The following is a 27,002-nucleotide window of genomic DNA, read 5'->3' on the forward strand; positions in this document are numbered from 1 at the left end:
CTCATAGGTAGGTCATAGTAGGTCGTGATGGTAGTCGTAGGCCGGTAACTGGCCCGAGAAAAAAAATGCAAACATGACATCCTTTTATCATGTGATCATTTTCCACTCGTAGCTAGTTGGAGTTGGTCTTAGGTGTGGAATACTGAGGTCGAGGGGAGTCATAGGAGGTCGTATACATCGTCGTAGGAGGTCTTCGGCGAGTCAACATGACCTTGACATTTTTTTCAACTCGTCTAGGGTCTTCTAAACTTGTGGATTAGGTCGTCCAAGTGGGACAGGCCCTTAACAAGTAAAATGGACAAGGGAGAGCCAGTGGATGTAGTGTACTAGACTTTCAGAAAGCCTTTGATAAGGTCACACACAGGAGATTAGTGGGCAAAATTAGAGCACATGGTATTGTGGCAGGGTATTGACATGGATAGAAAAATGGTTGGCTGACAGGAAACAAAGAGTAGGGATTAACGGGTCCTTTTCAGAATGTCAGGCAGTGACCAGTGAGGTGCCGCAAGGCTTGGCGCTGGGACCACAGCTATTTACAATATACATTAATAATTTAGATGAAGGAATTAAAAGTAACATTTGCAAATTTGCAGATATACACAAAGCTGGGTGGCAGTGCAAACTTAAGAGGATGCTATGAGGATGCAGGGTGACTTGGACAGGTTGGGTGAGTGGGCGGATGCATGGCAGATGCAGTATAATGTGGTTAAATGTGAGGTTATCCGCTTTGGTGGCAAGAACAGGAAGGCAGAATATTATCTGAATGGTGGTGGGTTAGGAAAAGGGGAAGTGTACATCAATCACTCAAAGTAAGCAAGCAGATACAGCAGGCAGTGAAGAAAGCTAATGGCATGTTGACCTTCATAACGGCAGGAGTTGATTGAGTATAGGAGCAAAGAAGTCCTTCTGCAGTTGTACAGGGCCCTGGTGAGACCACACCTGGAGTATTGTGTGCAGTTTTGGTCTCCAAATTTGAGGAAGGACATTCTTGCTATTGAGGGAGTGCAGCGTAGGTTCACCAGGTTAATTCCTGGGATGGCTGGACTGATGAAAGAATGGAGCGATTGGGCTTGTATTAACTGGAATTTAGAAGGATGAGAGGGGAACTTATAGAAACATATAAAATTATTAAGGGATTGGACACGCTAGATGCAGGAAACATGTTCCCGATGTTGGGGGAGTCCAGAACCAGGGGCCACAGTTTTAAGAATAAGTGGTAGGGCATTTAGGGCATTAATTGAACCTTTAGCTGAAAAAATTAGAACACATCCTGACATCTACGGTTATAATACAAAACATTCAAATAACAAAATATCCTTATTGGCAGACGATGTACTACTGTATATCACAAAACCCCAAATCAGTATACCAAACATATTAAACCTAATTGAGGACTTCGGATCTTTCTCAGGATACAGAATAAACTGGAACAAAAGTGAAATTATGTCGATAAAACCGAAAGACTCAACACATCTTTTGAAATTCCCCTTTAAAATAGCCACAGAAAAATTTAAATACTTAGGAATTAAAATCACTAGAAATTATCACGGTATGTTTAATGCTAATTATAGCCCCTTACTTAAGAAATTAAACAATCTAATTAAATTCTGGAAAACGCTGCCGATGTCTTTAATAGGTCGAATAAATGCTATAAAAATGATCTTTTTACCACAAATCCTATATTTATTTCAATCAATTCCAATATATCTTCCAAATTTTTTTTTTCAAAAAATTAGACTCAGACATCACAAACTTTATATGGGATTATAAATCCCACAGAATACAAAGAGCACACCTTAGTAAACCAAAAGAGATGGGTGGTCTAGCGCTCCCTAACTTTATGTACTATAATTGGGCGGTAAATATTAAAAATATGATTCACCTGCTGGACAACTCTGCCCAGCAGGTGGATTGGATTATAATGGAGAGAGAGGACTGCGCTCCTGGTAATACAGGAGCGACTCTCCTCTCACCAACGAATTTGAATAACAAAAATTATAATAAAAATCCAATGATACATAGTACAATTAGAACTTGGAAACAAATAAAACAGAACTTAAAATTAAGAAATCTATCTCTGCTAATGCCAATAGCCAATAACCCTTCGTTTAAACCCTCAATTATAGATAAATCATTTACACAATGGGAAAGAACGGGAATCAAAACGCTCGGAGACCTGTATGAATTAGGAAAATTATTACCATTTCAACAATTACAACTGAAATATAACTTGAAAAATAATCAATATTTCAAATATCTTCAAATCCGTGATTATCTGAAAAAATATACAAAAGACTATTATAACATGCCCCCAGATTTATTAGATAAGCCATGAAGATAAAGGCTGAATCAGCAAATCTAATATCATACTTATATAATATTATTTTGAATATAGAAATACCTGCAACCGATAATATTAGAAGAGACTGGGAACAAGAACTAGCTATAAAAATTTCACAAGAGAGCTGGGATAAACACTTACTATATGTGCATAAATGCTCGATCAACGTACGACATACTCTAATCCAATATAAAACTTTACATAGACTATATTCAAAAACTAAAATAAATAAACTTTTCCCCAATGTCTCACCCATTTGTGATAAATGTCAGTCACAAGAAGCTAACATAGCGCACTCTTTTGTTTTCTGTATGAAAATTCTGGAACGAAATATTTGAAATCTTCACAAAATTATTTAAAACAAAACTACTACCCAAAGCAGAATGGATCATTTTTGGAATATCGGAAGGTAACCCAGAATTAACTATGTTTCAAAAGAACTTACTTAATTATGGGCTAATAATGGGGGAAAAACACATACTCAAATTTTGGAAAAATGCTCCAATACCAACAATAAAAATGTGGATTTCAAACATGTTCGAAACACTACACTTGGAAGAGATGAGACTGCTCCTAGCAGGCAAAGCAGATCACTTCCAAAAGACGTGGTCTGCATTTATGGAACTATTACAAGCATAAGGTGCAATAACAAGTTAAAACATAAAGGCTACCAGGATCTGGTAACGGGGGGTATAAAATAAACTTTTAATAAAAACACGGTTGGTATATCCTTTTTTGCGGAGTTTTGTGTTACAATAGAGCGATTGATTTTCCTTTCTTCTTTTTTTTTCTTTTCTTTCTAGGGTCTTATTTCTTTTCTTTGCTTCCTTCTCTAATTCTTTCCCTAAGGGGTTCTCTTCTCCCAACACTTTCCTGCACCTTCACGATTCTTGCTTATTTTCCTTACTTCTTTTATTTCTATCTTTTTTAAAGCTCAAAAAATGAAGTAGTACAACATAATGTAATAAGATATATGCGATGTATTAATGTAATTTACTGTACTGTTAATAAAAATAAAATTAAAAAATTAAAAAAAGAACAGATGAGGAAAAACTTTTTCACACAGAGAGTTGTGAATTTGTGGAATTCTCTGCCTTAGAGGCCAATTCACTGGATGCATTCTAAAGAGAGTTAGATAGAGCTCTTAGGGCTAGCAGAATCAGGGTATATGGGGAGAAGGCAGGAACGGGGTACTGATTGTGGATGATCAGCCATGATCGCATTGAATGGCGTTGCTGACTCGAATGGCCTACTCCTGCACCTATTCTCTGTGTATCTATAAATAGGCACAATTCCAATGGAGTATGATCCAAGCTTGGATCATTTATGCATCATATACTTTCAAAATGTTCAAAATTCCAAGAGAAGCATAGAACAGTCGGTGCAGACTCGGTGGGCTGAAGGCACTGTTTCTGCGCTGGATCTCTAAACCAAACTAAAATTGAGGCACAAGAACAGGCCCTTCGGCCCACAATATCTGTGTTGAACATAATGGCTAGAACAACTCTTATGCCTGTGCATAAACCATATGCCTCCATTCCCAGCATATCCAAATGCCAATGCAAAAGCATCCTAAATGCCATTATCATATCTGCCTCAAGCACCCGCCGCGGCAGCGAGCTCCAGGCACTCACCACCCACCGCTGTTTAAAAAAAACTTGTTCTGCACGTCTCCATTAAACTTTGCTTCTCTCACCTTGAAGCTATGCCCATCATGGGAAAAAGTTTGTGGCTGTTTACCCTATCTATGCCTCTCATAATTTTACGTACTTCTGTCAGGTTTTCTCGCAGCCTCGTGCATTCCAGAACTAATTGAAATATATAGGATAGAAACAGACCCTTTGACGCACAGAGTCCATGCCAACCGTGGTTAACCATTCACACCAGTTCTATGCTATCCCACTTTTACATCCACCCACGAGGGGTAAATTCAGAGGCCAATTAACCTACAAACCCGCACGTGGTTGGGATGTGAGAGGAAACTGGCGGAAACCCACGCGGTCATGGGGAGAAGGTGCCACTGTGCAACACTGACAATCTCTTGAACATCCTGAGAGTAGTAATTGGAGTTCCAGTTGGAAGGAGGCCGTGCCCTTGCTATATGTCTTTGGATTCTTCATCCAGCAATCTTTGCTGCCTACTCTTCCATATCTTTCCTAATCAACCACACCACATTTCAACATATCCTGTGATATTTCATCAGAAGGAGTAGAAGGACAAGTACAACCTGTGTTTCTGCACAAATGCCACTCTTTGGGATAACACCAATTTAAAACCAACTTAACTTGCGTAAAAGTCCTCTTCAAAGTGCACATTACTTGATCAAGCAATTGTGTGTTTGTCAAGGTTCATCAGAATTCCACTTGACTGGAAAGTAAACACAGCGGTTCAGTGGAATGTGGGTCGCTAGGCATTTGTGCCACAAGAATGCTTCATTCCACAGGCATGGGCTTTTGCTCTGTGTAATGCATGTTGGCTGGATGCCAGTTAGAGTCTCCTCCCCATCCCCACCCCCTCTTCCCAAAACTGACGGAAAGCGGAAGGACAAAGTGCTCTCAGAAACTTAGGACTCTGGTTCAAGTGAAACCTGGCTGCCTGCCACTCTGTTCATAGGTGCCCTGTTTTTGGTTTCGATCAAATCCACGTGCGATAAGATATTTCAGGAATGTCTCTTCGCCTCTCCAATGATAGCACTCCTGTGGATTCTGCGCAATGGCCAAGGGATTGTTCCTGTCTCTTCCACTCAGCCTACTACCACATGCTACAAAACGTGCCTTACGTGTCCTGATTTTCTCAAAAGCCGCATGGGACCTAATTCTACTCATTTTGTAAGCCATAAACAGCTTTAAGATTAATTATTTAATCGCTTTTATTGTTTGATCAATTCACATTTTACCCTCCAGCCAATCTTTCTGTATTTCCCTGTTAATGACCACAGATTCCTAATGGAATAGGCACTTTTTCTACAGAGTCTAGACAATGAATGATGGCAGATTGACAGCAGGAGGTGGGCAGGACAAGTCTGATCTTGTTTTGTGGTGGGAATTGCCTAATTGGTCTCTGTGCCATGAGTTAGACATGGGGGAAAAGCTTCTCTCAAGACCACTGTCTGCGTCTATGCACTTAAAATCAGAAAGGATTGGAGAAAATAGGTGGAAAGAAATGTTTTAAAGATTGAAATTTTGGGAATGTAGAATTAGAATTGGTGTTATATACCTGCTGCCAAAGGAAGTATAGTGCTGACTGTCTCTATATATGTTGCTATGTAGGACTGTGCAGAGTTTTCATAAAATGGTGCCATGGTCTTGGGCAGTCCAGCTGGATCAGTGATTACTTCTCTGCTTATTTTGTAGCTTCTGAGGTAACTTAGGCCAATCTGGGAGCCGCTGATCCATCTACAGTTTAATTGTGGGGCATGCTGGTGGATAGTTTGTCAGATAGTATGCAGCAAGGCTTTTACGTGCCTCAAGTCAAGTCAAGTTTATTTGTCACATACACATACAAGATGTGCAGTGAAATGAAAGTGGCAATGCTTGCGGACTTTTGTGCAAAAAGACAAACAACCAAACAACCAAACAAACTATGAACACAATCATAAACACACATATTCTTTTACATAATAAATAATGAAAGTAAAAACGTTCAGTAGAGTTAGTCCCTGGTGAGATAGGCGTATACAGACCGAATGGCCTCTGGGAAGAAACTCCGTCTCAACCTCTCCGTTCTCACCGCATGGCAACGGAGGTGTTTGCTTGACCGTAGCAGCTGGAACAGTCCGTTGCAGGGGTGGAAGGGGTCAGACACATGGTCTCTAGGTTCTTGTTATTCCAAACACTGTTCCTCAACTTTGTGGTCATGGGCTAGAGATTCACAACAGCAGATATGTTCCATACCTTCAAGGAGGTACTTGGAACATCCTTGAATCTTTTCATCTGTTGTCCTGATATTCTCTTCCCAACACACAGCTCAGATTAGAGTGTTTCAGGAGTGCTTCAGACATGCAAACAAAGTGGTGGCTTCTTTCTTGAGCTCTCTTGACCATTTCTCTCTTTGAAAATGTGCCTATTTTGACAGCAGATATCTAGGTCAATTGCCAAAAATTGATGCATCTCTAAGATTAGATGATAAACTAGATAGTTCAGATGAATATAATCATGTGGCACGAGAGGAAATGGAGAAAGTTCTCCATCCAAGGATCTGAAGAATGGTTCCGTCCCGAAACATCTCCTATTCTTTTTCTCCAGAGATGCTGTCTGACCCGCTGAGTTACTCCAGAAATTGCTATACATACCATCAACATTTCAAGCGCTCCTTTTGTTCCATCTTTCTACTATTTAACAAGTGAAAGTTTTTTTGTAAAACTGGCATTTGAGTCAGGATGTTTTAAAAGATGTGCTCTCAATTTAACAATATAACTTGTATTTTCCCAAATGTGCTGTTTCGTGCTTTCCTCAAAAGTCAACTAAAATTGCTGAAGTATAATTTCACAAGCTTTATTTTCTGCAAAAAAAGTTTTTTGATACACACTTCGTTTCCGACCGAGACATGGCTGCATCTTTTGGCTTTATATATGGTGATTTCATGTCACTTCAATTACAAAGTTTAGAAATACTGTAATGCCCCAACGGCCAGTTGTTGGAAAATCCTGATGTTTGACATCTAGCTCGCTATTTGGTGCAGAGTGCAGGCAGCCTGTGTCACTAGAGTCATGAACTGTCAGAAATGGTGATCAACGTAGAATCAATAATGCTCTTATAAAAAGAAAGTGAATAGGAAATTGGGAAAATAATAAACGTTGGTGAATAGGAAAAGGGGATAAGGCTCTTTCTGATATCGGATTTAGTTTAGAATTACAGTGTGGAAACAAGCCCTTCGGCCCACCAAGACCGCGCCGACCACGATTATCTGTACACTAGTTCTATGTTATCCCAGTTTTACATCCTATACATTTGGGGTAATTTACATAAGCCAATTAGTTAATTAGTGATGCCTGTACGGAGTTTGTACATTCTCTCTGTGGCCGCGTGGGTTTTCTCTGGACGCTCTGGATTCCTTCCACATTCCAAAGACGTGCAGGTTTGTTAGTTAACAGATAGGTATAGTAGGACAAATTAACCAGGGAGAAATAGCTTACTATTTAAAAAATTGCTTCAGTTGAAATTCCATGAGATCCAATTCCAAGTTTTGAATGCTTAGGATCCAGTCTAAGTAATTAGAGCTTGTACTCCACTGATCTGGGCTGAAATTGAACCTGGGGTTGAGAGGTGAAAGGTCAGAATCTAAGCAAACTGGACCACCCAGCTTTCAGTGTCTTGACTATTTAATCGAAGAGTAGACTTGTGTTTGCATGGAAAGTGAGCTTAGCAAATGATGGTATAAGTCATTGATGTGGAAGACAAGTTGCACATCTGGAATGCTTGAAAGTTTTATGTTGATTTTACATTCTTAATCAGGTTATGGTGAATTGTGACATTGGGTGTGTCTGCACAGTCAGTAAGTGCATAGTTGTATCTTGGGCCACATTAGGTTTATACTCTTTAAAAATACTCCGAGTGTCGGAGGCAAAACAGGAAGCATTTGGGGCACAGAGTGCGGCAAGGTAAAACTGAAGCTGATGTAGAATTCTATAAATATATGTCGAGTGTACGGTAACATTTTGGTTAAGATGCTAGGAAAAGAAAGAGGCACTGGGACTGATTTAATTGCAATACAAGGAGCTGGAATGAACTAGAGGCAGAATTATCTCCTGTGTGCCATTTTGATCATGTGTGCTTCTATATCTCATTGTTACCTTGCTGCTAATATGTATCTGAAATGTTTGCTTTCTGCTTCTGAGCATTCTCATTCATCCCCGTTGTGCTTCTGTTCAACTGAAAGACATATGTGGCTGTGCTGCCCCCGTTCTTCAAAAGGTAGTATTGCAAATCCTCATGCAGTCAAACATGAAGACAAGAAACTGCAGGTGCTGGAATCTTGAGCAAAAATCATGACTGATCATCAGTCTGAAGAAGGGTCCCGACCCAAAACTGCATTCCCTCTGTACCCGCTGAGTTCTTCCAGCACTATTTTTGGCACTATCTTTATATTTTAACTGCAGTAATGTTTTTGCCTTAATTTTACAAATAGTTCAACAGCAAACCATTTCCTGAAGTGCATGTATAAATGTGCAGGTGAACTGCAAGTAAAACTAACAATATTTAATCAGTTTTGATGATCTTGGATATATTACATACAGCAGAGGTGACTTATTTGGCACCAGGATATATAATACCTGTTCTTTTCTTTAAAAAGTGCTAGTTGTGGCACCACGGTCTGATAGGAATGAATGAATAATTTATTTTGGTCATACATCAAATAGAACAAAACTATGCAATCTGTGTGAATATGAACCAATACTGTATCCATTTCACATAACGTTCACATAATCAATGACCAAAAAAGGAATAGGCTAAAGCCACAAAGCTTATTTTTGCCTATCCTATACAATCCATAGGATAACCCAGAATATCAGCATTACAAAGGAAAGAAGAAAAAAAAAATTACTCTAAATTGTAATCCTTAATCATTTTACATTTTAATCATTTTACATTGTAATCCTTAATTAATTTACATTTTAAGGCTTTTTTGAAATTCGACAGAGAGCTACAAAATTTCAACTCATCACTAAGCCCATTCCATAATTTGACTCACAATACTGAGAGACATCGATATTTTACATTGGTTCTCACTTTACATGTTTCAAAAATACACAACCCTCTTAAATTATAATGTACTTCTCTTAATTTAATTTTTTTTTGAATACTATCAGGAAGGCTTTTATTCCTAACTCGGTAAAGTATTTCTAATGTCTTTCCATGCACAATATCAAAACATTTTAAGGTACCGGACTTTATGAATAATGGATTTGTAGTTTCACAGTCAGAAGCTTTATGTATTATTCTAATAGCTCTTTTCTGGAGTTTAATTATAGAGTCTATATTTGTTTTATATACATTTCCCCAAACTTCAACACAATATGACATATATGGCATTATAAGCGAGCAATACAATATATACAAACTTCTTATTCAACAGCTCCTTTGTTTTATAAAGAATAGCAATGGATTTAGATACTTTTTGTTTGATGTATTCTATATGATATAGCAGCCAAATTCTGGTCAGTGAAGTCTGATAAATACAAAATAAATCTTCATAAGAAGAGGATAGTTGGTCCGATATTGGAGAATTTGTAGAAAAAAATGGGTCCTTTGCAACTGCCTTGCCAAGCATTCCTCTATTTGATAGCTCATCTGAAAGAAAGCAAATGTGATGTTTTATAGTACAGGTGCACAACCTTTTATCCGAAAGCCTTGGGACCAGACACTTGTTGGATTTCGGACATTTTCGGATTTCCGAATGGAAGATTTTTAGCGTAGATTAGGTAGGTAGCGCGGGTGGCTTGAAAAGTCTGGAGCGGCTGCCGCCTCCCCGGAGACCGGGGAATCATTGCATAAATGTTAGTCGGTTAGTTTGGAGGGATTTTATGTGGTGGGGTGGTGGGGGGTGAAGGGGGAAACTTTAATTCTTAGTCCCCTACCTGGTCGGCGACTCCCAACATCGCGGAGCTCCGTCCGGTCGCGGGCGGCGCCGGTTGGAGCTCCGACCCCGGCAACTCAACCCCTGGCTGCGAGGCGCTCCAAATCCAGCGCCGCCCGCGTCCGGACGCCCGCAGTCCCAGCTCCGCGAATGTTGGGAGTCGGCCGCCACAGCGCTCCGGAGCTTACCACACGGCGACTCGGTAAGGCATTGCCCGCTCCCCGCTGGTATCCCAGTGCTGCGACGCCGCCGACTCCCAACATTCGCGGAGCTGGGGCTGCGGTCGTCCGGCCGCGGGCGGCGGTGGATTTGGAGCGCCTCGCAGCCAGGGGTTGAGTTGCCGGGGTCGGAGCTACAACCGGCGCCACCGGCGGCCGGACACCCGCAGCCCCAGCTGGGAGTTGGCGGCCACAGCGCTGCGGAGCTTACTGCACGGCGACCCGGTAAGGCATTGACTGCTCCCCGTCTCTCCGACCAGGTCGGGGACTAAGAATTAAAGTTTACCCCCTCACCCCTCCCCTCCCCCTTCACATAAAAGCCCTCCAAACTAACTGACTAACATTTAAGCAATGATTTACAGATGTTTAAGTGTCTCCCCGGTCTCCGGGGAGGAGGCAGCCGCTACAGTAGTACAGACCTGGGTTGACCGTGGGTCGTTTCGGGTCAAGTTTGGCGCCAAACGCGAGCTTTGGTGTGCAGGCGACATCCTGGAAAAAATGGCCGGTTTTCAGAGTTTTTCGGTTTCCGGAACTCCGGATAAAAGGTTGTGCACCTGTATATGTATCGGCCTGGCTTTATGTGCTTGAAGTTTGGACTTGAAAACCCAACCTTTTAACTAATTGAATCGTGTTTACTCATTAAAAAGATCTCCATTCCTTTCATACAATGTCATCATTTTCCTCTTTGCTTGAACTTTCACAGTAATGTAGTTAAGTTTAACCTGGGGACATGTGGAAGTAGACAGGTTTAAAAAGGAAGCTCAGTACATTGATGCTTGGAGGCACAGGGGCAGCTGAGTGATTAGTGTTGAGCCTCGTATCAAGAGTGTTTTATTGTCACATGTCCCGAACTGGAACAATGAAATTCGCCTCATCCTCCAGTTGTAAATGTCCCTTTTAGCCTTTTGTTGACTTTATCATAGTCATAGAGTGATACAGTGTGGAAACAGGCCCTATGGCAACCAGCCAACAATGTCCCAGCTACACTACACCCACTTGCCTGCGCTTGGTCCTTATCCCTCCAAACCTGTCCTATCCATGTACCTGTCTAACTGTTTTTTGAACAATGGGATAACCCAGCCTCAACTACCTCCTCTGGCAGCTTGTTCCATACACCAACATTACACATCATATTCCTATTAAATCTATTTCCCTTCGCCTTAAACCTATATCCTCCAGTCCTCGATTCCCCTACTCTGTGAAAAAGACTGTGCATCTATCCGATCTATTCCTCTCATGATTTTGTATACCTCTATAAGATCTCCCTTCATCCTCCTGTGCTCCATGGAATAGAGACCTGCCCTACTCAACCTCTCCCTATAGCTCACCCTCTAGTCTTGGCAACATTCTCGTAAATCTTTTCTGAACCCTTTCAAGCTTGACAATATCTTTTCTATAACATGGTGCCCAGCACTGAACACAATATTCTAAATGTGGCCTCACTAACTGTATACTCAATACTCTGACTGATGAAGGCCAAAGTCCCAAAAGCCTTTTTGACAACCTTATCTACCTGTGACCCAACCTTCAAGGAACCATGCACCTGTACTCCTAGATCCCACTGCTCTACAACACTACTCAGAGGCCTACCATTTACTGTGTAGGTCCTGCCCTTGTTCGATGTCCCAAAATGCAACACATCTCAGTACCAAATTCCATCAACCATTCCTCCGTCCACCTGACCAATTGATACAGATCCTGTTGCAATCGTTCACAACCATCTTCACTATCTGCAAAACCACTCACTTTTTTATCCTGTCAGATTCCAATTCACTAATATCTTTGAGCAAGAGAGTTTATTGTCATGTGTCCCCGATAAGACAATGAAATTCTTGCTTTGCTTCAGCACAACAGAATATTGTAGGCATAAATAAATCCAGAACAGATCATTGTGTCCATGTACCATTGAAGACACACACACACGCGCACACTCACACGCAAGCAAAGTGCAATAGGCTATTAATGTTCAGATTTCTGTTTGAGTTTAATAGTCTGATGGCTGAGGGGAAGAAGCTGTTCCTGAACCTGGATGTTGCAGATTTCAGACTCCTGTACCTTCTACCTGAAGGCAGCGGAGAGATGAGTGTGTGGCTAGGATGGTGTGGGTCCTTGATGATGCTGCCAGCCTTTTTGAGGCAGCGACTGTGGTAGATCCCCTTGATGGTAGGGAGGTCAGAGCTGATCATGGACTGGGCAGTGTTTACAACTTTTTGCAGTCTTTTTCGCTCCTAGGCGCACTATTTGCCGGACCAAGCCACGATGCAACCGGTCAGCATGCTCTCTACTGTGCATCTGTAGAGGTTCGAGAGAGTCCTCCTCAACATACCGACTCTCCGTAATCTTCTCAGGAAGTAGAGGCGTTGATGTGCTTTCTTTATAATTGCATCGGTGTTCTGGGACCAGGAGAAATCTTCCGAAATATGCACGCCCAGGAATTTGAAGCTCTTGACCCTTTCCACCATCGACCCGTTGATATAAACGGGACTGTGGGTCCCCATCCTACCCCTTCCAAAGTCCACAATCAGTTCCTTGGTTTTGCTGGTGTTGAGAGCCAGGTTATTGTGCTGGCCCCATTTGGCCAGTCGAACGGTCTCACTTCTATACTCTGACTCGTCTCCATCAGTGACACGTCCCACAACAGTGGTGTCGTCGGCGAACTTGATGCTGGAGTTTGCACTATGACTGGCTACGCAGTCATGAGCATAGAGTGAGTACAACAGGGGCTGAGCACGTAGCCTTGAGGTGGTCCCGTGCTGATTGTTATCAAGGCTGACACATTTCCACCCTTACGAACAGACTGTGGCCTGTGAATGAGGAAGTCGAGGATCCAATTGCAGAGAGATGCAGAGACCCAGTTCTGAGAGCTTGGTAACCAGCTTGGAGGGGATGATTGTATTAAGTGCCGAGCTGTAGTCAATGAATAACAGCCTGACATATGAGTTTTTGTTGTCCAAGTGGTCCAGAAAGGAGTGGAGAGCCAGCGAGATCGCATCCACCATTGATCTGTTGTGGTGGTAAGCGAACTGCAGTGGGTCCAGGTTTTTGTCGAGGTACGAGTTGATTTGCACCATGATCAGCCTCTCAGAGCACTTCATCGCCACAGACGTTAGTGCCACTGGTCGATGGCAAAGTTATGAATTTCATTGTCCTATCTGGGACACATGACAATAAACTCTCTTGAATCTTGAATCTTGAGCAAAGAGAATCTTCCATCCTTATCCCCACCAAAACACAAATCTTCACAATCTACAAAACCGCTAACTTTGGTATCATCAGCAAACTTGCTAATCTAGCCCTGTATGTTCTTATCCAAATCATTGATGTAGATGACAAACAGTAACGGGCCCAACACTGAACCCTGAGGCACACCACTAGTCACAGGCATCCAGTCTGAGAAGCAACCTTCCACCATCAATCAATCAATCAATCAATCAATCAATCAATCAATCAATCAGTTTTATTCCTCACATGCACAATAAAGTGCAGTGAAATAAACTTGCCAGCAGGGGTACAATCAAAAAAGAACACACAATACACAATGAGATTTAACACAATCATCCACCACAGCATTCTTCACTGTGGTGGAAGGCACAAAGTACGGTCAGTCCTCCTCCATTGTTCACCCGTGGTCGGGGCCATAAACCTCCGCAGTCGCCACTACGGGTGGCCCGATGTACAGGCCCTCTCGTCGGGACGGTCGAACACACTCCGTGGCTTGGAGGTCCCGAATCGGTGCTTTCCTACTGGAGAGCGCGACTTCAGGATGTTGTAGGCCGCAGGCTGGCGGTCGGAGCTCTTCTCTGGCTGTCCCCGGCGCAAATATTTTCTGCACTTGCATAAAAACCATAATCTCTTATTTCGATACAAAACTCAGAAAAAATTGTGTTAACTCTCAAGTACTCCAGTAAATTAAGCATTAAGTCTACCTGCCAAACTACCTGTCTTCCCATCTTTACCACTTCCTGCTTGGTTCAATGCGATTTTTCCACGGCCTGGGCTGTTCTTTTTATTGCTGTTCTAGGATTATTCCATTACAAACCAATACACCTCGATGAAAGGCATTCAAATGTCCCATCAATATGAACAGAGAATCAAATGATCAAGCAAGATTTTTATTTATAATTCATGTTCAATATATGCGTTTTGTGCTTTCTGGGTCCATAGTAGGACCAGTATCCTGCTGCAAGCTGTATCTGTGCATATGACAAACCTGAATTCTCTTGGCAAGAGATAGCACATTCGGGACAATCTTTTGTGGGAGTTTCAGAACATGGAACCTTTTAGGGTTGAGGTGAATAATAGGAATGTAGCTGTGTGAGTATGAGAAGGAGGAAATAATTGAATGGGGGGGAATGGAAAGTAATTGCTGGAATAGAATGGCCTGTTTTTGTGGTGCACATTTAATATAACTCAATTTTACAAAAGGTGTCGTCTGATTCAATGCTAAACCAGAGCAAGGTAAGATGTATCTATCGTATATCTATTTTGACACTGGATTAGTAATTGTTGCCATAGGACAATTTTGAGAAATATTGGGAGCAGCTACCAAAGCTCTTGTTGTGATCATTCCATCATTATTCTCAATCTACTCATTAAATATTTTGAGATTCAAGAGCAGACTAGAATGAAATGGAGATTTCCCCTGAATAGATATTGGCTGTCGAGATAAGTGTTACAATACATACATTGTTTGCAGTTTAAACAATGGTGAATAAGAGCTAACAAGGGTGTTGTTCTGGGTAGATTGATAAAAGGATAAAATTATTTGGTTGTGCTGTTGACAGAATGTACCGTTATCAGGTGTGAAAGATGGTGCACTTCACCTTGTGTATGTAGGATGACAGTTTTGTAAGTAATGTAACTTTTTGAAAGCAGTGCATAAATTGACTGTGCTGTAATAGTCTGGATAACCCAGAGAGGGGAATGGGATGTGGTTGCAATGTTTAACAAGCATTTAATGAAATTATTATGCTATTCTATGCGCAAATATATTTTGTGAATATTGTTCAATTGTCAATATTTTGCTGCTTTAACTAAGTGAGATTAGCAAAATTACTTATTAAATGCATTGGGCTAAAACATGAAACAGTATAGCACAGTAGTCGGCCCTTCTGCCCACAATGTCTGCGCTAAACATGAAGCCGTCATACTCAAAATACTAGAGTAACTCAGGGGGTCAGGCAGCATCCCTGGAGGACATGGATAGGTGATATTTTTGGTCAGAATCCTTCTTCAGGATGATTGTTGGGAGGGTAGAAATGAAAGCTGAGAGAGAGGGGCAGGACAGAGCATGGCCAGTAATTGGTGAACGCAACGAGGGAGGGGATTATTTGAGGCAAATTGGTAGACAAAGGCTGGAGATGAAGAGACGGGTGTGACCCTGAAAGGGTAAAGTATTACAAATTGTGATAATCGAGGGTAAAAATAATGCAAATTGTTCTTCTTATTACATGATGCCAGGTTAAACTAGTCTGTTCTGCCTGCTTGTGATTCCTCCATACCCTGCATATTGAGTGCCTTTCTAAAACCTTGTTAAATGGCACTATTGTATCTGCCTCTCCACCATCATCCCTGGCAGTATATTCTAGGCACCTACTGCTCTGCATAAAAAAGCCTTACACATCTCTAAACATAGAAAATAGGTGCAGGAGGAGGCCATTCGGCCCTTCGAGCCAGCACCGCCATTCATTGTGATCATGGCTGATCGTCCCCTATCAATAACCCGTGCCTGCCTTCTCCCCATATCCCTTGACTCCACTACCCCCCAATCTCTACCTAACTTTCTCTTAAATCCATCCAGTGACTTGGCCTCCACTGCCCTCTGTAGCAGGGAATTCCATAAATTCACAACTCTCTGGGTGAAAAGGTTTTTTCTCACCTCAGTCTTAAATGACCTCCCCTTTATTCTAAGACTGTGGCCCCTGGTTCTGGACTCGCCCAACATTGGGAACATTTTTCCTGCATCTAGCTTGTCCAGTCCTTTTATAATTTTATATGTTTCTATAAGATCCCCCTCATCCTTCTAAACTCCAGTGAATACAAGACTAGTATTTTCAATCTTTCCTCATATGACAGTCCCACTATCCCAGGGATCAATCTCGTGAACCTACGCTGCACTGCCTCAATCACAAGGATGTCCTTCCTCAAATTAGGAGACCAAAACTGTACACAATACTCCAGATGTGGTCTCACCAGAGCCCTATCCAACTGCAGAAGAACCTCTTTACTCCTATACTGAAATCCTCTTGTTATGAAGGCCAACATTCCATTAGCTTTCTTCACTGCCTGCTGTACCTGTAAGCCAACTTTCAGTGACCGGTGTACCCCCCCCTTACCTAACCTAACCCCATTTAGATAATAATCTGCCCCCTTGTTTTTGTCGCCAAAGTGGATAACCTCACATTTATCTATATTATACAGCATCTGCCACGCATCTGCCCACACACTCAACGTGCCCAGGTCACCTTGCAACCTCCTAACATCCTCTTCACAGTTCACACTGTCACCCAGCTTTGTGTCATCTGCAAAATTGCGAGTGTTGATCCTAATTCCCTCTTCCAAATCATTAATTTATATGGTAAACAGTTGCGGCCCCAACACCGAGCTTTGCGGCACTCCACTCGCCACTGCCTGCCATTCTGAAAAGGACCCGTTCACTCCTACTCTTTGCTTCCGGTCTGCCAACCAATATTCTATCCATGTCAACACCATACTATGTGCTCTAATTTTAGTCACCAGTCTCCCGTGCGGGACCTTATCAAAGGCTTTCTGAAAGTCTAGATACACTACATCCACTGGCACCCCTTCATCCATTTTACTTGTCACATCCTCAAAAAATTCCAGAAGATTAGTCAAGCATGATTTCCCTTTTATAAATCCATGTTGACTTGGACTGCTATCCAAATGCCCCATAAACTTTCTCCCCCCTGACCTTAAAGCTATGCCCTCTAGTGTTTGACATTTCCGCTGTAGGAAAAAATTGGAAAGTTTGGACTGTCCATCCACTCATAATTTTATTTAGCCTCCAAAGCACCAGAGAAAAGATTCCAGATTTGTTCAACATCTCCTTTTAGCTAATACCCTCTCATCCAAGCAGCATTCTGATAAACTTCGTCTGCACCCTCTTCAGTCTCCACATCCTTCCTGCAATGGTCGTACCGTGTGTCTTAAGCGCTTGTGCAATCTGTTTCTTCTGTTTCCTTTGTTAATTGGAATAGTGTTTTCTTTTAATGTTGGCACCCAATGCAGCCCAACCAAAAAGGACAATAAGGATATTTTTATTGTGGGATTATGTGAGTTTTTTTCTTTTTACGCGGATTTCTGAAATAAAAATTAACTTGATTTTCTGAATCCTTCTTGGGATCTATGAGAATCAACTTCTCGTTTGAAAGTGGGTACTCTCTAAGTGAAGCATATTCTCAGGATCATATTAGAATGTCAGCCTAACTATGACGTGAGTCCTTGGAATCTGAGTTGAACCACAAGCATCAGATGCACCAGTGGTACTGATGTCCAATGCTGATATTTTATGGGTTGAAGGGAGATTCTTGGGAAAGGTATGAGAAAACTCAAAAAACAAAAAACAGTTGATGGAAATTGTTAAAATAAAAACAAAATGCTATTAATACTCTGCAGATCAGGCAGCATCTGTGGATAGAGAAAGATTAATATTTCCATTCAAGCTCATCAGAATTTCATTGTGTAGGAAAGTGGCAAGTTGGCACATGGGTTGAACTGCAAAACAAAATTATTTAATCTCTTTATCCTCTCCAAAGTGCTGTGCCCTGTTTATAGGATTTCTCATCATTCTGAAAATATATTGAGCCCAAGTGATTTCACACTGAAGTGACCTGTTGCTTTGCTTTGTGGAACACAGGGTTGATCCGAGAATTTGCTGGTTATTCATGTTTCATTTCTGCGCTAATATCAATTATGTTTCCTTTACATTTGTGTGTCTTTCCAAATCAATGCTGTTTAGGATAGTGTGGGCAGGTTGTGTAAGTTTTACCTTGTGAAGTGGAATCAATAAGATTATCATTTAGAAGAGTATACTTAACTTGCTTTTCCTGTCTCTTTCCACCCCTTATCACCCTAGTTTTGTTATTCGAGAAGATTGAGAACGATGACATAGCTAACAAAACACTGAAGATCACGGATTTTGGCTTGGCCAGGGAGTGGCATAAAACAACTAAAATGAGTGCTGCTGGAACCTATGCTTGGATGGCACCTGAGGTTATCAAATCCTCCTTGTTTTCCAAAGGCAGTGATGTTTGGAGGTAGGCAAGACCTGGAATTAACACTGCACTATGGGTTATTGTGCTTCAATTGCAAAGTGCTTTTAAGAAAGTTATTTTTGTGAACAGTTTTTTGAGATAGAATGCCTTTTATTGTCATTCAAACAGTTTGGTTTGAACGAAATTGCATTTTCTACAGTCTTAACATTACAAAAAAAACCAAGACCCACACTTAACACAATTTACACAAACATCCATCACAGTGAATCTCCACCGCCTGCTCACTGCGATGGAAGGCAAAAGTCTCAAAAGTTATTAAATGTTGGAATAGTCACAGCCTCAACTCCCTCCTCTGGCAGCTTGTTCCATACACCCACCACCATTGTGTGAAAAAGTTACCCCTCAGTTTTCTATTAAATTCTTTCCCCTTCACCTTAAACCAATGTCCTCTGGTCCTCGATTCACCTACACTTGGCAAGAGACTACCCGATCCATTCCTCTAATGATTTTGCATACCTCTATAAGATCACCCCTCATCCTCCTGCGCTCCAAGGAATTGAGTCCCAGCCTACTCAACCTCTCCCTATAGCTCAGACCTTCTAGTCCTGGCAGCATCTTCGTAAATATATTATTTCCAGTAACATCCTATAACATGGTGCCCAGAACTGAACACAATACTCTAAATGCGGTCTCACCAATGCCTTATACAACTGCGACATGACCTCCCAACTTCTATACTCAATACTTTGACTGATGAAGGCCAATGTATCAAAAGCCTTTTTGACCAACTTATCGACCTGTGATTCCAACTTCAGGGAACCTTGCACCTGCACTCCTTGATCCCTCTGCTCTACAACACTCCCCAGAGCCCTGCCATTCATTATGTAGGTCCTGTCCATGTTAGACTTCCTAAAATGCAACACCTCACATTTCTTTATATTAAATTCCATCACCCATTCCTCAGCCCACCTGGCCAATCAATCAAGATCCTGCTGCAATTTTTCACAACCGTCTTCACTCTCTGCGAAACAGCCCAGTTTTGTATCATCAACAAACTTGCTAATCTTGCTGTGTATGTTCTCATCCAAATCATTGATGTAGATGACAAACAGTAACGGGCCCAACACCGAACCCTTTAGCACACCACTAGTCACAGGCCTCCAATCCGAGAAGCAACCTTCCGCCATCACCCTCTGCTTCCTTCCATGAAGCCAATTTCTATCCATTCGGGTCTCTCTCCTTGGATCCCATGCAGAGCAGCCCTTCCAGAGCAGCCTTCCATGCGGAGCCTTGTTGAATGCTTTGCTGAAATCCATATATATCTACAACTCAGCCGTTATCAACCTTTTTGGTCACTTCTTCAAAAAATGCAATCAGATTTGGTGAGACACGACCTCCCACGTACAAAACCATTATAATGCCATTATACCCTATTCCTCAGAATACTCTCTAGTAACGTTCCGACGACAGATGTTAACCTCACTGGCCTAAAGTTCCCAGCATTTTCTCTGCAGCCCTTCTTGAATAGAGGCACAACATTTGCCACCTTATCGTCTTCCGGTGCCTCTCCTGTATTTAAAGATGGCTCATAAATTTCAACCAAGGCTCCCGCAATTTCCCACAATGTCCTTGGATATATCTGATCAGGCGCTGGAGATTTGTCTTACCTTCATACATGATAGTACCTTCAGCACCTCTTCGACCGTAACACTCTCGAGCCACTTCCATTGACTGCCCCAAGTTCCTCCATCCTCCTGTCTTTCGCCTCGGTAAATACAGAGGAGAAATACTAATTGAGGACCTTGCCATCTCCTGCGGCCCCACACAGAGGTGACCTCTTTGATTTTTGAGGGGTCCCATTCTCTAGTTACCCTTTTCCCCCTAATGGAATTATAAAACCTCTCGGGATTGCTATCTGCCAACGCCATCTCCTGGTCCCCTTTGGCTCTTCTGATTTCCTTTTTTACTTTGCTCCATAATTCTCAAAACTTAATTCCCAAAAGTATCCTTGTACTTGAGCAGGGACACGCTTGATCCCAGCTGCCTATACCTGCCCCATGCTTCCTTCATATCCTTGACCAATGCCTCAATTTCTCTCGTCAGCCAAGTTTCCGTGCGTTTGCCTGTCTTGTCCTTCACTCTAACAGGGACATGCATATCGTGAGCTTTTGTCAGCACACTTGTAAAAATACCCCTCTTGGCTGATGTTCCTTTCCCCGAAAACAACCTGCCCCAATCAACTTGAGCGATACTTTCTCTCATACCCTCAAAGTTAGCATTATCCCAATTTAGCATTTTAACCCTATCCATAACTATCTTAAACCTAATTGAACCGTGGTCACAGGTCCCAAAAGGCTCCTCCACGAACACTTTATTCGCTTGCCCATCCCAATTTCCCAAGACTAGATCAAGCGTTACCCTCTCACGCATGGGGCCCTCTACATATTGCTGGTGAAAATTCTCCTGAAGACCTTTGAAATATTGAACGCTATCTAAACCTTTCACACTATGAATTTCCCTGTCAATATTGGGAAAGTTAAAATCCCCTACTCTAACCATCCCTCCACATTCTTGCTCACCCCCTATAGTTCTCTGGCAGTGTGGTAACCACTCAACCTTTCCAGCTTTCACTTATCAAGTACAGAAGTAATCTTGTCAAGACTTCCATTGTTCTTCAGAAGAAATCTTCATCAATGACAGAGATTATGGAGGATTATGGAGGATTTTTAAATGGTTCCCAAAAATTCCTCACCACTCTCTGTTTGGTCCATGATAACATGCAAGATGTGATCCAAACTGGATCCTCCACAGATCCAGTGTAGTGTAGACTGGGTAAACTCTGTCATTGCATCAACTTCCTCAGCTTTCCTGACTGCAATATTGCACCTCACCTTTGACAAATTTGGTTGAGTAAACCTACAGTTTAGTTTAGAGATATGGGAAACAGGCCCTTCGGCCCACCAGGTCCAAACCAACGAGCGATTCCCACACATTAACACTATCCTACACCCACTAGGGACATTTTTTACATGCCAAACCAATTAAACAAAAAACCTGTACGTCTTTGGAGCGTGGGAGGAAACCGAAGATCTCGGAGAAAACCCACACAGGTCACGGGGAGAACGTACAAACTCCATACAGACAGCACCCGTAGTCAGGATCAAACCCTACAGTTAATAGGGGGAACCTTTGTTGCCTCCCCTGCAGGGCCAAGATCACGCCATCCTTGGTCAACAAGCCGCAGTATGTAGGTGACATGCATGGATTTTCACACTTGGAGGGCTGAGTGCCAAACCAGTTGATTCCTTTATTGATTGCATGAGGGGGATGAATGGACCATGAACATTTGGACACACAGATTCTTTACCAACCATGCCCCCACCTCACACCATCCCCCAACAATTATTGTCCATGACAAATTCCCGATCAAAGTACATTACTTTCCATATCCTGGGAACGGCCTCTAAAAGTGGCAAGTATTGGTGAGTGAATTCACTGCTGCTTTTACTGCAATGCAACTGTCTTTGGCTGCCTGTGGATAATATGTTCAACATAATGCCCGATGATGCTGACTGTGTGGTGTTTGCATATTCTCTTTGTGACCTCATCCGATTCCTCTTCCTATTTTAGTTACCTTCCATATCCCAAAGACTTATTTGGTAGATTGATTAGCTATTGTAAACATATCATTTAATGTAGGTGGGTTATAGGTAATTTGAATAAGGGGTGAGGGTCGTGGTGGTGTTGATGGACATCTGAGAGAATATGGATTATAAGGAAATGTGTGTGAATTGCTGAGATGGGAAATGATGGGAAACCTATGTTAGTATCCTCTTTCTGATTAACATTTCCTAACACATTGGCCCTGATCACATACAACTAGTTGAGATGAGCAGGTCTTTCATGTCAAACACTAGACTCCAGAAACAAGCTCAGTAATGGCTGGCAATTTCCAAGAGCTAAGGGAAAATAAGAAAAGGCTTCATGGATGTCCTCAAAACATAATTGAACAGGTTAAAAGATTGAATGGCCTCCTTCAGTTCCCGTGTTCCTATTGATACCTAATAGTTTTGATGTCTCCTCTCTTTCCTCGTACAGCTATGGTGTATTGCTCTGGGAGCTGTTGACAGGAGAGGTCCCTTATCGTGGGATTGATGGCCTTGCAGTGGCTTATGGAGTAGCTGTCAACAAACTAACCCTTCCTATTCCGTCTACGTGTCCTGAACCTTTCACCAAACTAATGGATGGTAAGCAGATTGTTCTGTAAAATTAACTCAAAGTTTATGCCACTGATTAATGTTTAATTTTGTGAATTATTGAAGGTCAGTCAGTTTGATCAATGAGTGAGATTTTTTTTCATCATTGCTCTCCATTTCAGTTGTTAATTGCACATTCACAATGTGCGAGTTGTTTCAAGCTGCAGTGAAGTAATGACGTGTTTAAGTTCTATGACAACTGAATCCAATATTTGGTTGCCAAACAATCAAAGAGGAAGCAAGGTTGACCAAGCGTTGCCTGGCCCTGTTATCCCATTACTGCACTTAAGTTTTTTTTTGAGCTACTTCAGATTGCACTAGACTCTGAACTTATTTAGAATTTGTCGTATCTTTCATTACCATGTATATTGTTTGCGCTGAATGTCATGTGAACAAAGAATTTCATTTAATGTAAGAATTTTAAATTTTGTTGCCTCATCTCTAGTTTCACATCCCACACCAGGGACTTGAACATATATAAAATATCTATAGTGACATGCCAGTGCAGTATTCAGAGAGTGTTGTGTGAAATACTAAATTCCAGCCCCATTGTTCCTTTAGGCTGATGTGAGAGATGTGATGTGATCAGCACGTCACCTTTCCCACCCATGACAAAGGTCACATCCTTGACCTGGTCTGCTCCACAAATCAACCGTTACTCGACCTCCATCCTTGCCTCTTCCCCCTCTCTGATCATAAGCTTATACGGTTCACCATCCCTTCTCTGACGCCCCCGCTTCCTCCGAGAAATCATCTTCCGTAATCTAAAATCCATTGATCCCCACCATCTCTCTGACCTGCTCTCCACCACCCTCCCCCTGGACTCAACCCCCATCTCACCTGATGATCTCACAAACCATCTCAACTCCACCTTGTCTACCTCCCTCAACACTCTGCCCCCCCTCAAAACAAGAACCGTAACTTTCAACACATCTTCACCCTGGTACACACCTGCACTTCGTAAACTGAAACAGACTGGTCGCCAACTCAAACGACTTACAAAGAAATCATCTCTCACAGTCCACCTTGAAGCTTACAAACTCCACCTCACTGACTACAAAGATGCTCTCATTGCTGCAAAATCTGCCTACCTCTCCTCCATATTCACCGATCCCTGCCTAAACCACAGAACCCTCTTCTCCACAGTGGGCAACCTCCTTAAGCCTCGAGCCAACACTCTCCCTACCTCTACTCCGGATCTCTGCAACTCATTCCTCCACTTTTTTGCTGATAAAATCAGCACCATCTATCAATCTTTATCCTCGGTACCCGACTTCCCAGCATCTACTCCACCACCTACCAAGGCACCTCCTTTCAACATCTCCACTGACCTCCTTACCCCTCCTCCACACTGCTTCCTCTCCCAGTTTGACCTGGTCCCTATTGAAATCTCCAAACTCATCAGCTGTTCCAAACCCACTACCTGCTCCCTCGACCCTCTCCCCACTCCCCTGTTGAAGTCCTGCCTCTCCGTTCTCTGCCCCTACCTCACTAATCTCTTCAACTCCTCATTGTCCCAAGGAATTGTCCCCTCCGCTTTCAAAACTGCTGCTGTTACACCAATCTTAAAGAAACCTGGTCTTGATCCCTCCTCTCTCATTAACTACCGCCCAATCTCAAACCTCCCCTTTCTTTCAAAAACCCTGGAGCGTATCGTTGCGTCGCAACTTCATTCCCACCTCCTTGCGTATAACCTACTTGAACCCTCCAATCTGGCTTTCGCCCCCTCCATAGCACAGAAACTGCTCTCCTCAAAGTCCTCAACGACCTCCTTACCTCTGCTGACACTGGTTCCCTCAACATCCTCATCCTCCTCGACCTGAGCGCAGCCTTCGATACAGTGAACCATAACATCCTGCTCACCAGACTCAAAAACCTCGGCATTGAAGGCTCTGCACTCAGCTGGCTCCGTTCCTACCTTTCCAACAGATCCCACTTCATCTCTCTCCACAACCACACCTCTGCTACAGCCACAGTCACTCAAGGCGTTCCCCAAGGCTCCGTACTCGGCCCCGTCCTCTTCATCATCTACATCCTCCCCCTTGGTCAGATACTTCGCCACTTCAATCTGGACTTCCACTGTTACGCTGATGACACCCAGATCTACCTTGGCACCAAATCCCCCCCCAACCTCTCCCATCCCCCCCCCCGCCCCTCTCCCATATCAACTCCTGTTTGTCAGCTATAAAAACCTGGATGCAACATAATTTCCTCAAACTCAACAGCGATAAGACAGAATTCCTCCTCATGGGCTCCAAAGCCACACTCAGCAAAATCAATAACCCCACTCTCACCATCGACCGCACAACTGTCTCCCCATCTCCCCAGGCCCGCAACCTTGGCGTGATCTTTGATTCCACCCTCTCCCTTGAGCCTCACATCCGCCGTGTCATTAAAACCTCCTTCTTTCAAACATCGCCAAACTCAGACCCTTTCACACACCTCCCGCTGCTGAGAAGATTCATCCATGCCTTCATCTCCTCCCGACTGGACTATTGCAACTCACTTCTCCTTGGCATCAGCTCCACCTACATCAACCGATTCCAACTGGTCCAGAACTGATCCAACTCAGTATCCTGTACCTGCCCTCTCTCCATACCCCGTGATCCCTTTAGCCACAAGGGCCACATCTAACTCCCTCTTAAATATAGAATCTGTGGAATTCTCTGCCACAGAAGGCAGTTGAGGCCAGTTAATTGGCTATATTTAAGAGGGAGTTAGATTTGGCCCTTGTGGCTAAAGGGATCACGGGGTATGGAGAGAGGGCAGGTACATGATACTGAGTTGGATGATCAGCCATGATCATATTGAATGGCGGTGCAGGCTCGAAGGGCCGAATGGCCTACTCCTGCACCTATTTTCTATGTTTCTAAGTCATGTTTAGTATTTTGCTGCTTTTGCATGCAATGACTGCTTGAAGACTGCGATTCATGGGCATCACCAGTTGCTGGGTGTCTTCTCTGGTGATGCTCTGTCAGGCCTGTATTGCAGCAATCTTTAACAATGGTTGTTTTGGGAGCTAGTCCCCTTCAGTTTTCCCTTTGGCATATAAAAGGCATGTTCAATTGGGTTCAGATCGGGTGATTAACTTGGTCACTCGATAATTTTTTAGCTTTGAAAAACTCCTTTGGTGCTTCAGCAATATGTTTGAGATCATTGTCTTGCTGTAGAATTAACCGCTGGCCAATGGGTTTTGAGGCATTTGTTTGAACGAGCAGATGTGTCTATACACTTCAGAATCCATTATGCCACTACCATCAGCAGTTGTATCATCAATGAAGATAAGTGAGCCAATACCTTCAGCAGCCATACATGCCCAGGCCATAACACCCCCACCACCATGTTTCATAGATGAGGTGGTATGCTTTGGACCTTGAGCAGTTCCTTCTCTCCTCCATACTTTGCTCATGCCATCACTCTGATATGTTAATCTTATTGTCATCTGTCCATAAGACCTTTTTTCCAGAACTGTGGTTGCTCTTTTAAGTACCTCTTGCCAAACTGTAACCTGGCCATCCTTTTTTTGCAGCTAACAGTGGTTTGGATCTTGCAGTGTAGCCTCTGTATTTCTGTTCATGAACTCTTCTGCGGATAGTGGTCATTGACAAATCCACACCTGGCTCCTGAAGAGTGCTTCTGATCTGTCGGACAGGTGTTTAGGGATTTTTCTTTATTATAGAGAGAATTCTTCTGTCATCAACTGTGATGGTCTTCCTTGCCCTGCCATTCCCTTTGCGATTAGTAAGCTCACCAGTGCTCTCTTTCTTCTTAATGATGTTCCAAACAGTTGATTTTGGTAAGCCTAAGGTTTTGCCGATGTCTCTAACAGTTTTATTCTTGTTTCTCAGTCTCATAATGGCTTCTTTGACTTTCATTGGCACAACTTTGTTGATAAACAGCAATAAAAGTTTCCAATGGTGATGGAAAGACTAGAGAAAAGACTAGGTGCTGAGAGCTTTCTTATACCTGCATTAAGGAGGCATTTAAACACACCTGAGCAATTACAAACACCTGTGAAGCCATGGGTCCCAAACATTATGGTGCCCGGAAATGGGGGGGGGGGGGGGGGGGGTTATGTATAAACACTGCTGAAATTTCAACATGGTGAAATCCAAATATATAAAAATACTCCTTAATTTAATCTGACAATGTGCACTTTAACCACATGTGATTTTTTTTTTCTATTGCAAATCTCAAATTGTGGCGTACAGATGCAAATAAATAAATGATGGGTCTTTGTCCCAAACATATGGAGGGCACTGTATCTCTAAGGTCCAAGGACATATTTCAATACATAATTATAAGATTGCTTTGAGAGGACCCAAGGCCACAAAAGGTGCCATCAAAATGCAAGTGTTTCTTCTTTTAACACGTCAAT

The 27,002-nt window shown here is 42.6% G+C and overlaps 1 protein-coding gene across 2 annotated transcripts in view; it reads left to right on the forward strand.

Annotated features, from left to right (window-relative positions):
• Positions 1-27,002, forward strand: part of map3k21 (mitogen-activated protein kinase kinase kinase 21) — a 97,558-nt gene that overhangs the window by 41,556 nt on the left and 29,000 nt on the right. For both annotated transcript variants that reach the window (XR_008723848.1, XM_055639230.1), the window contains exons 2-3: positions 18,230-18,410; positions 22,467-22,615. Coding sequence is in view for 1 of the 2 variants with exons in the window: in XM_055639230.1 (XP_055495205.1) it covers positions 18,230-18,410; positions 22,467-22,615 (330 nt within the window). In the remaining variant the exon portion in view is untranslated. The remainder of the gene's footprint in view (positions 1-18,229; positions 18,411-22,466; positions 22,616-27,002) is intronic.

Source organism: Leucoraja erinacea, chromosome 8 (genome assembly GCF_028641065.1).
Source record: "Leucoraja erinacea ecotype New England chromosome 8, Leri_hhj_1, whole genome shotgun sequence".
Taxonomy (NCBI): Eukaryota; Metazoa; Chordata; class Chondrichthyes; order Rajiformes; family Rajidae; genus Leucoraja; species Leucoraja erinaceus.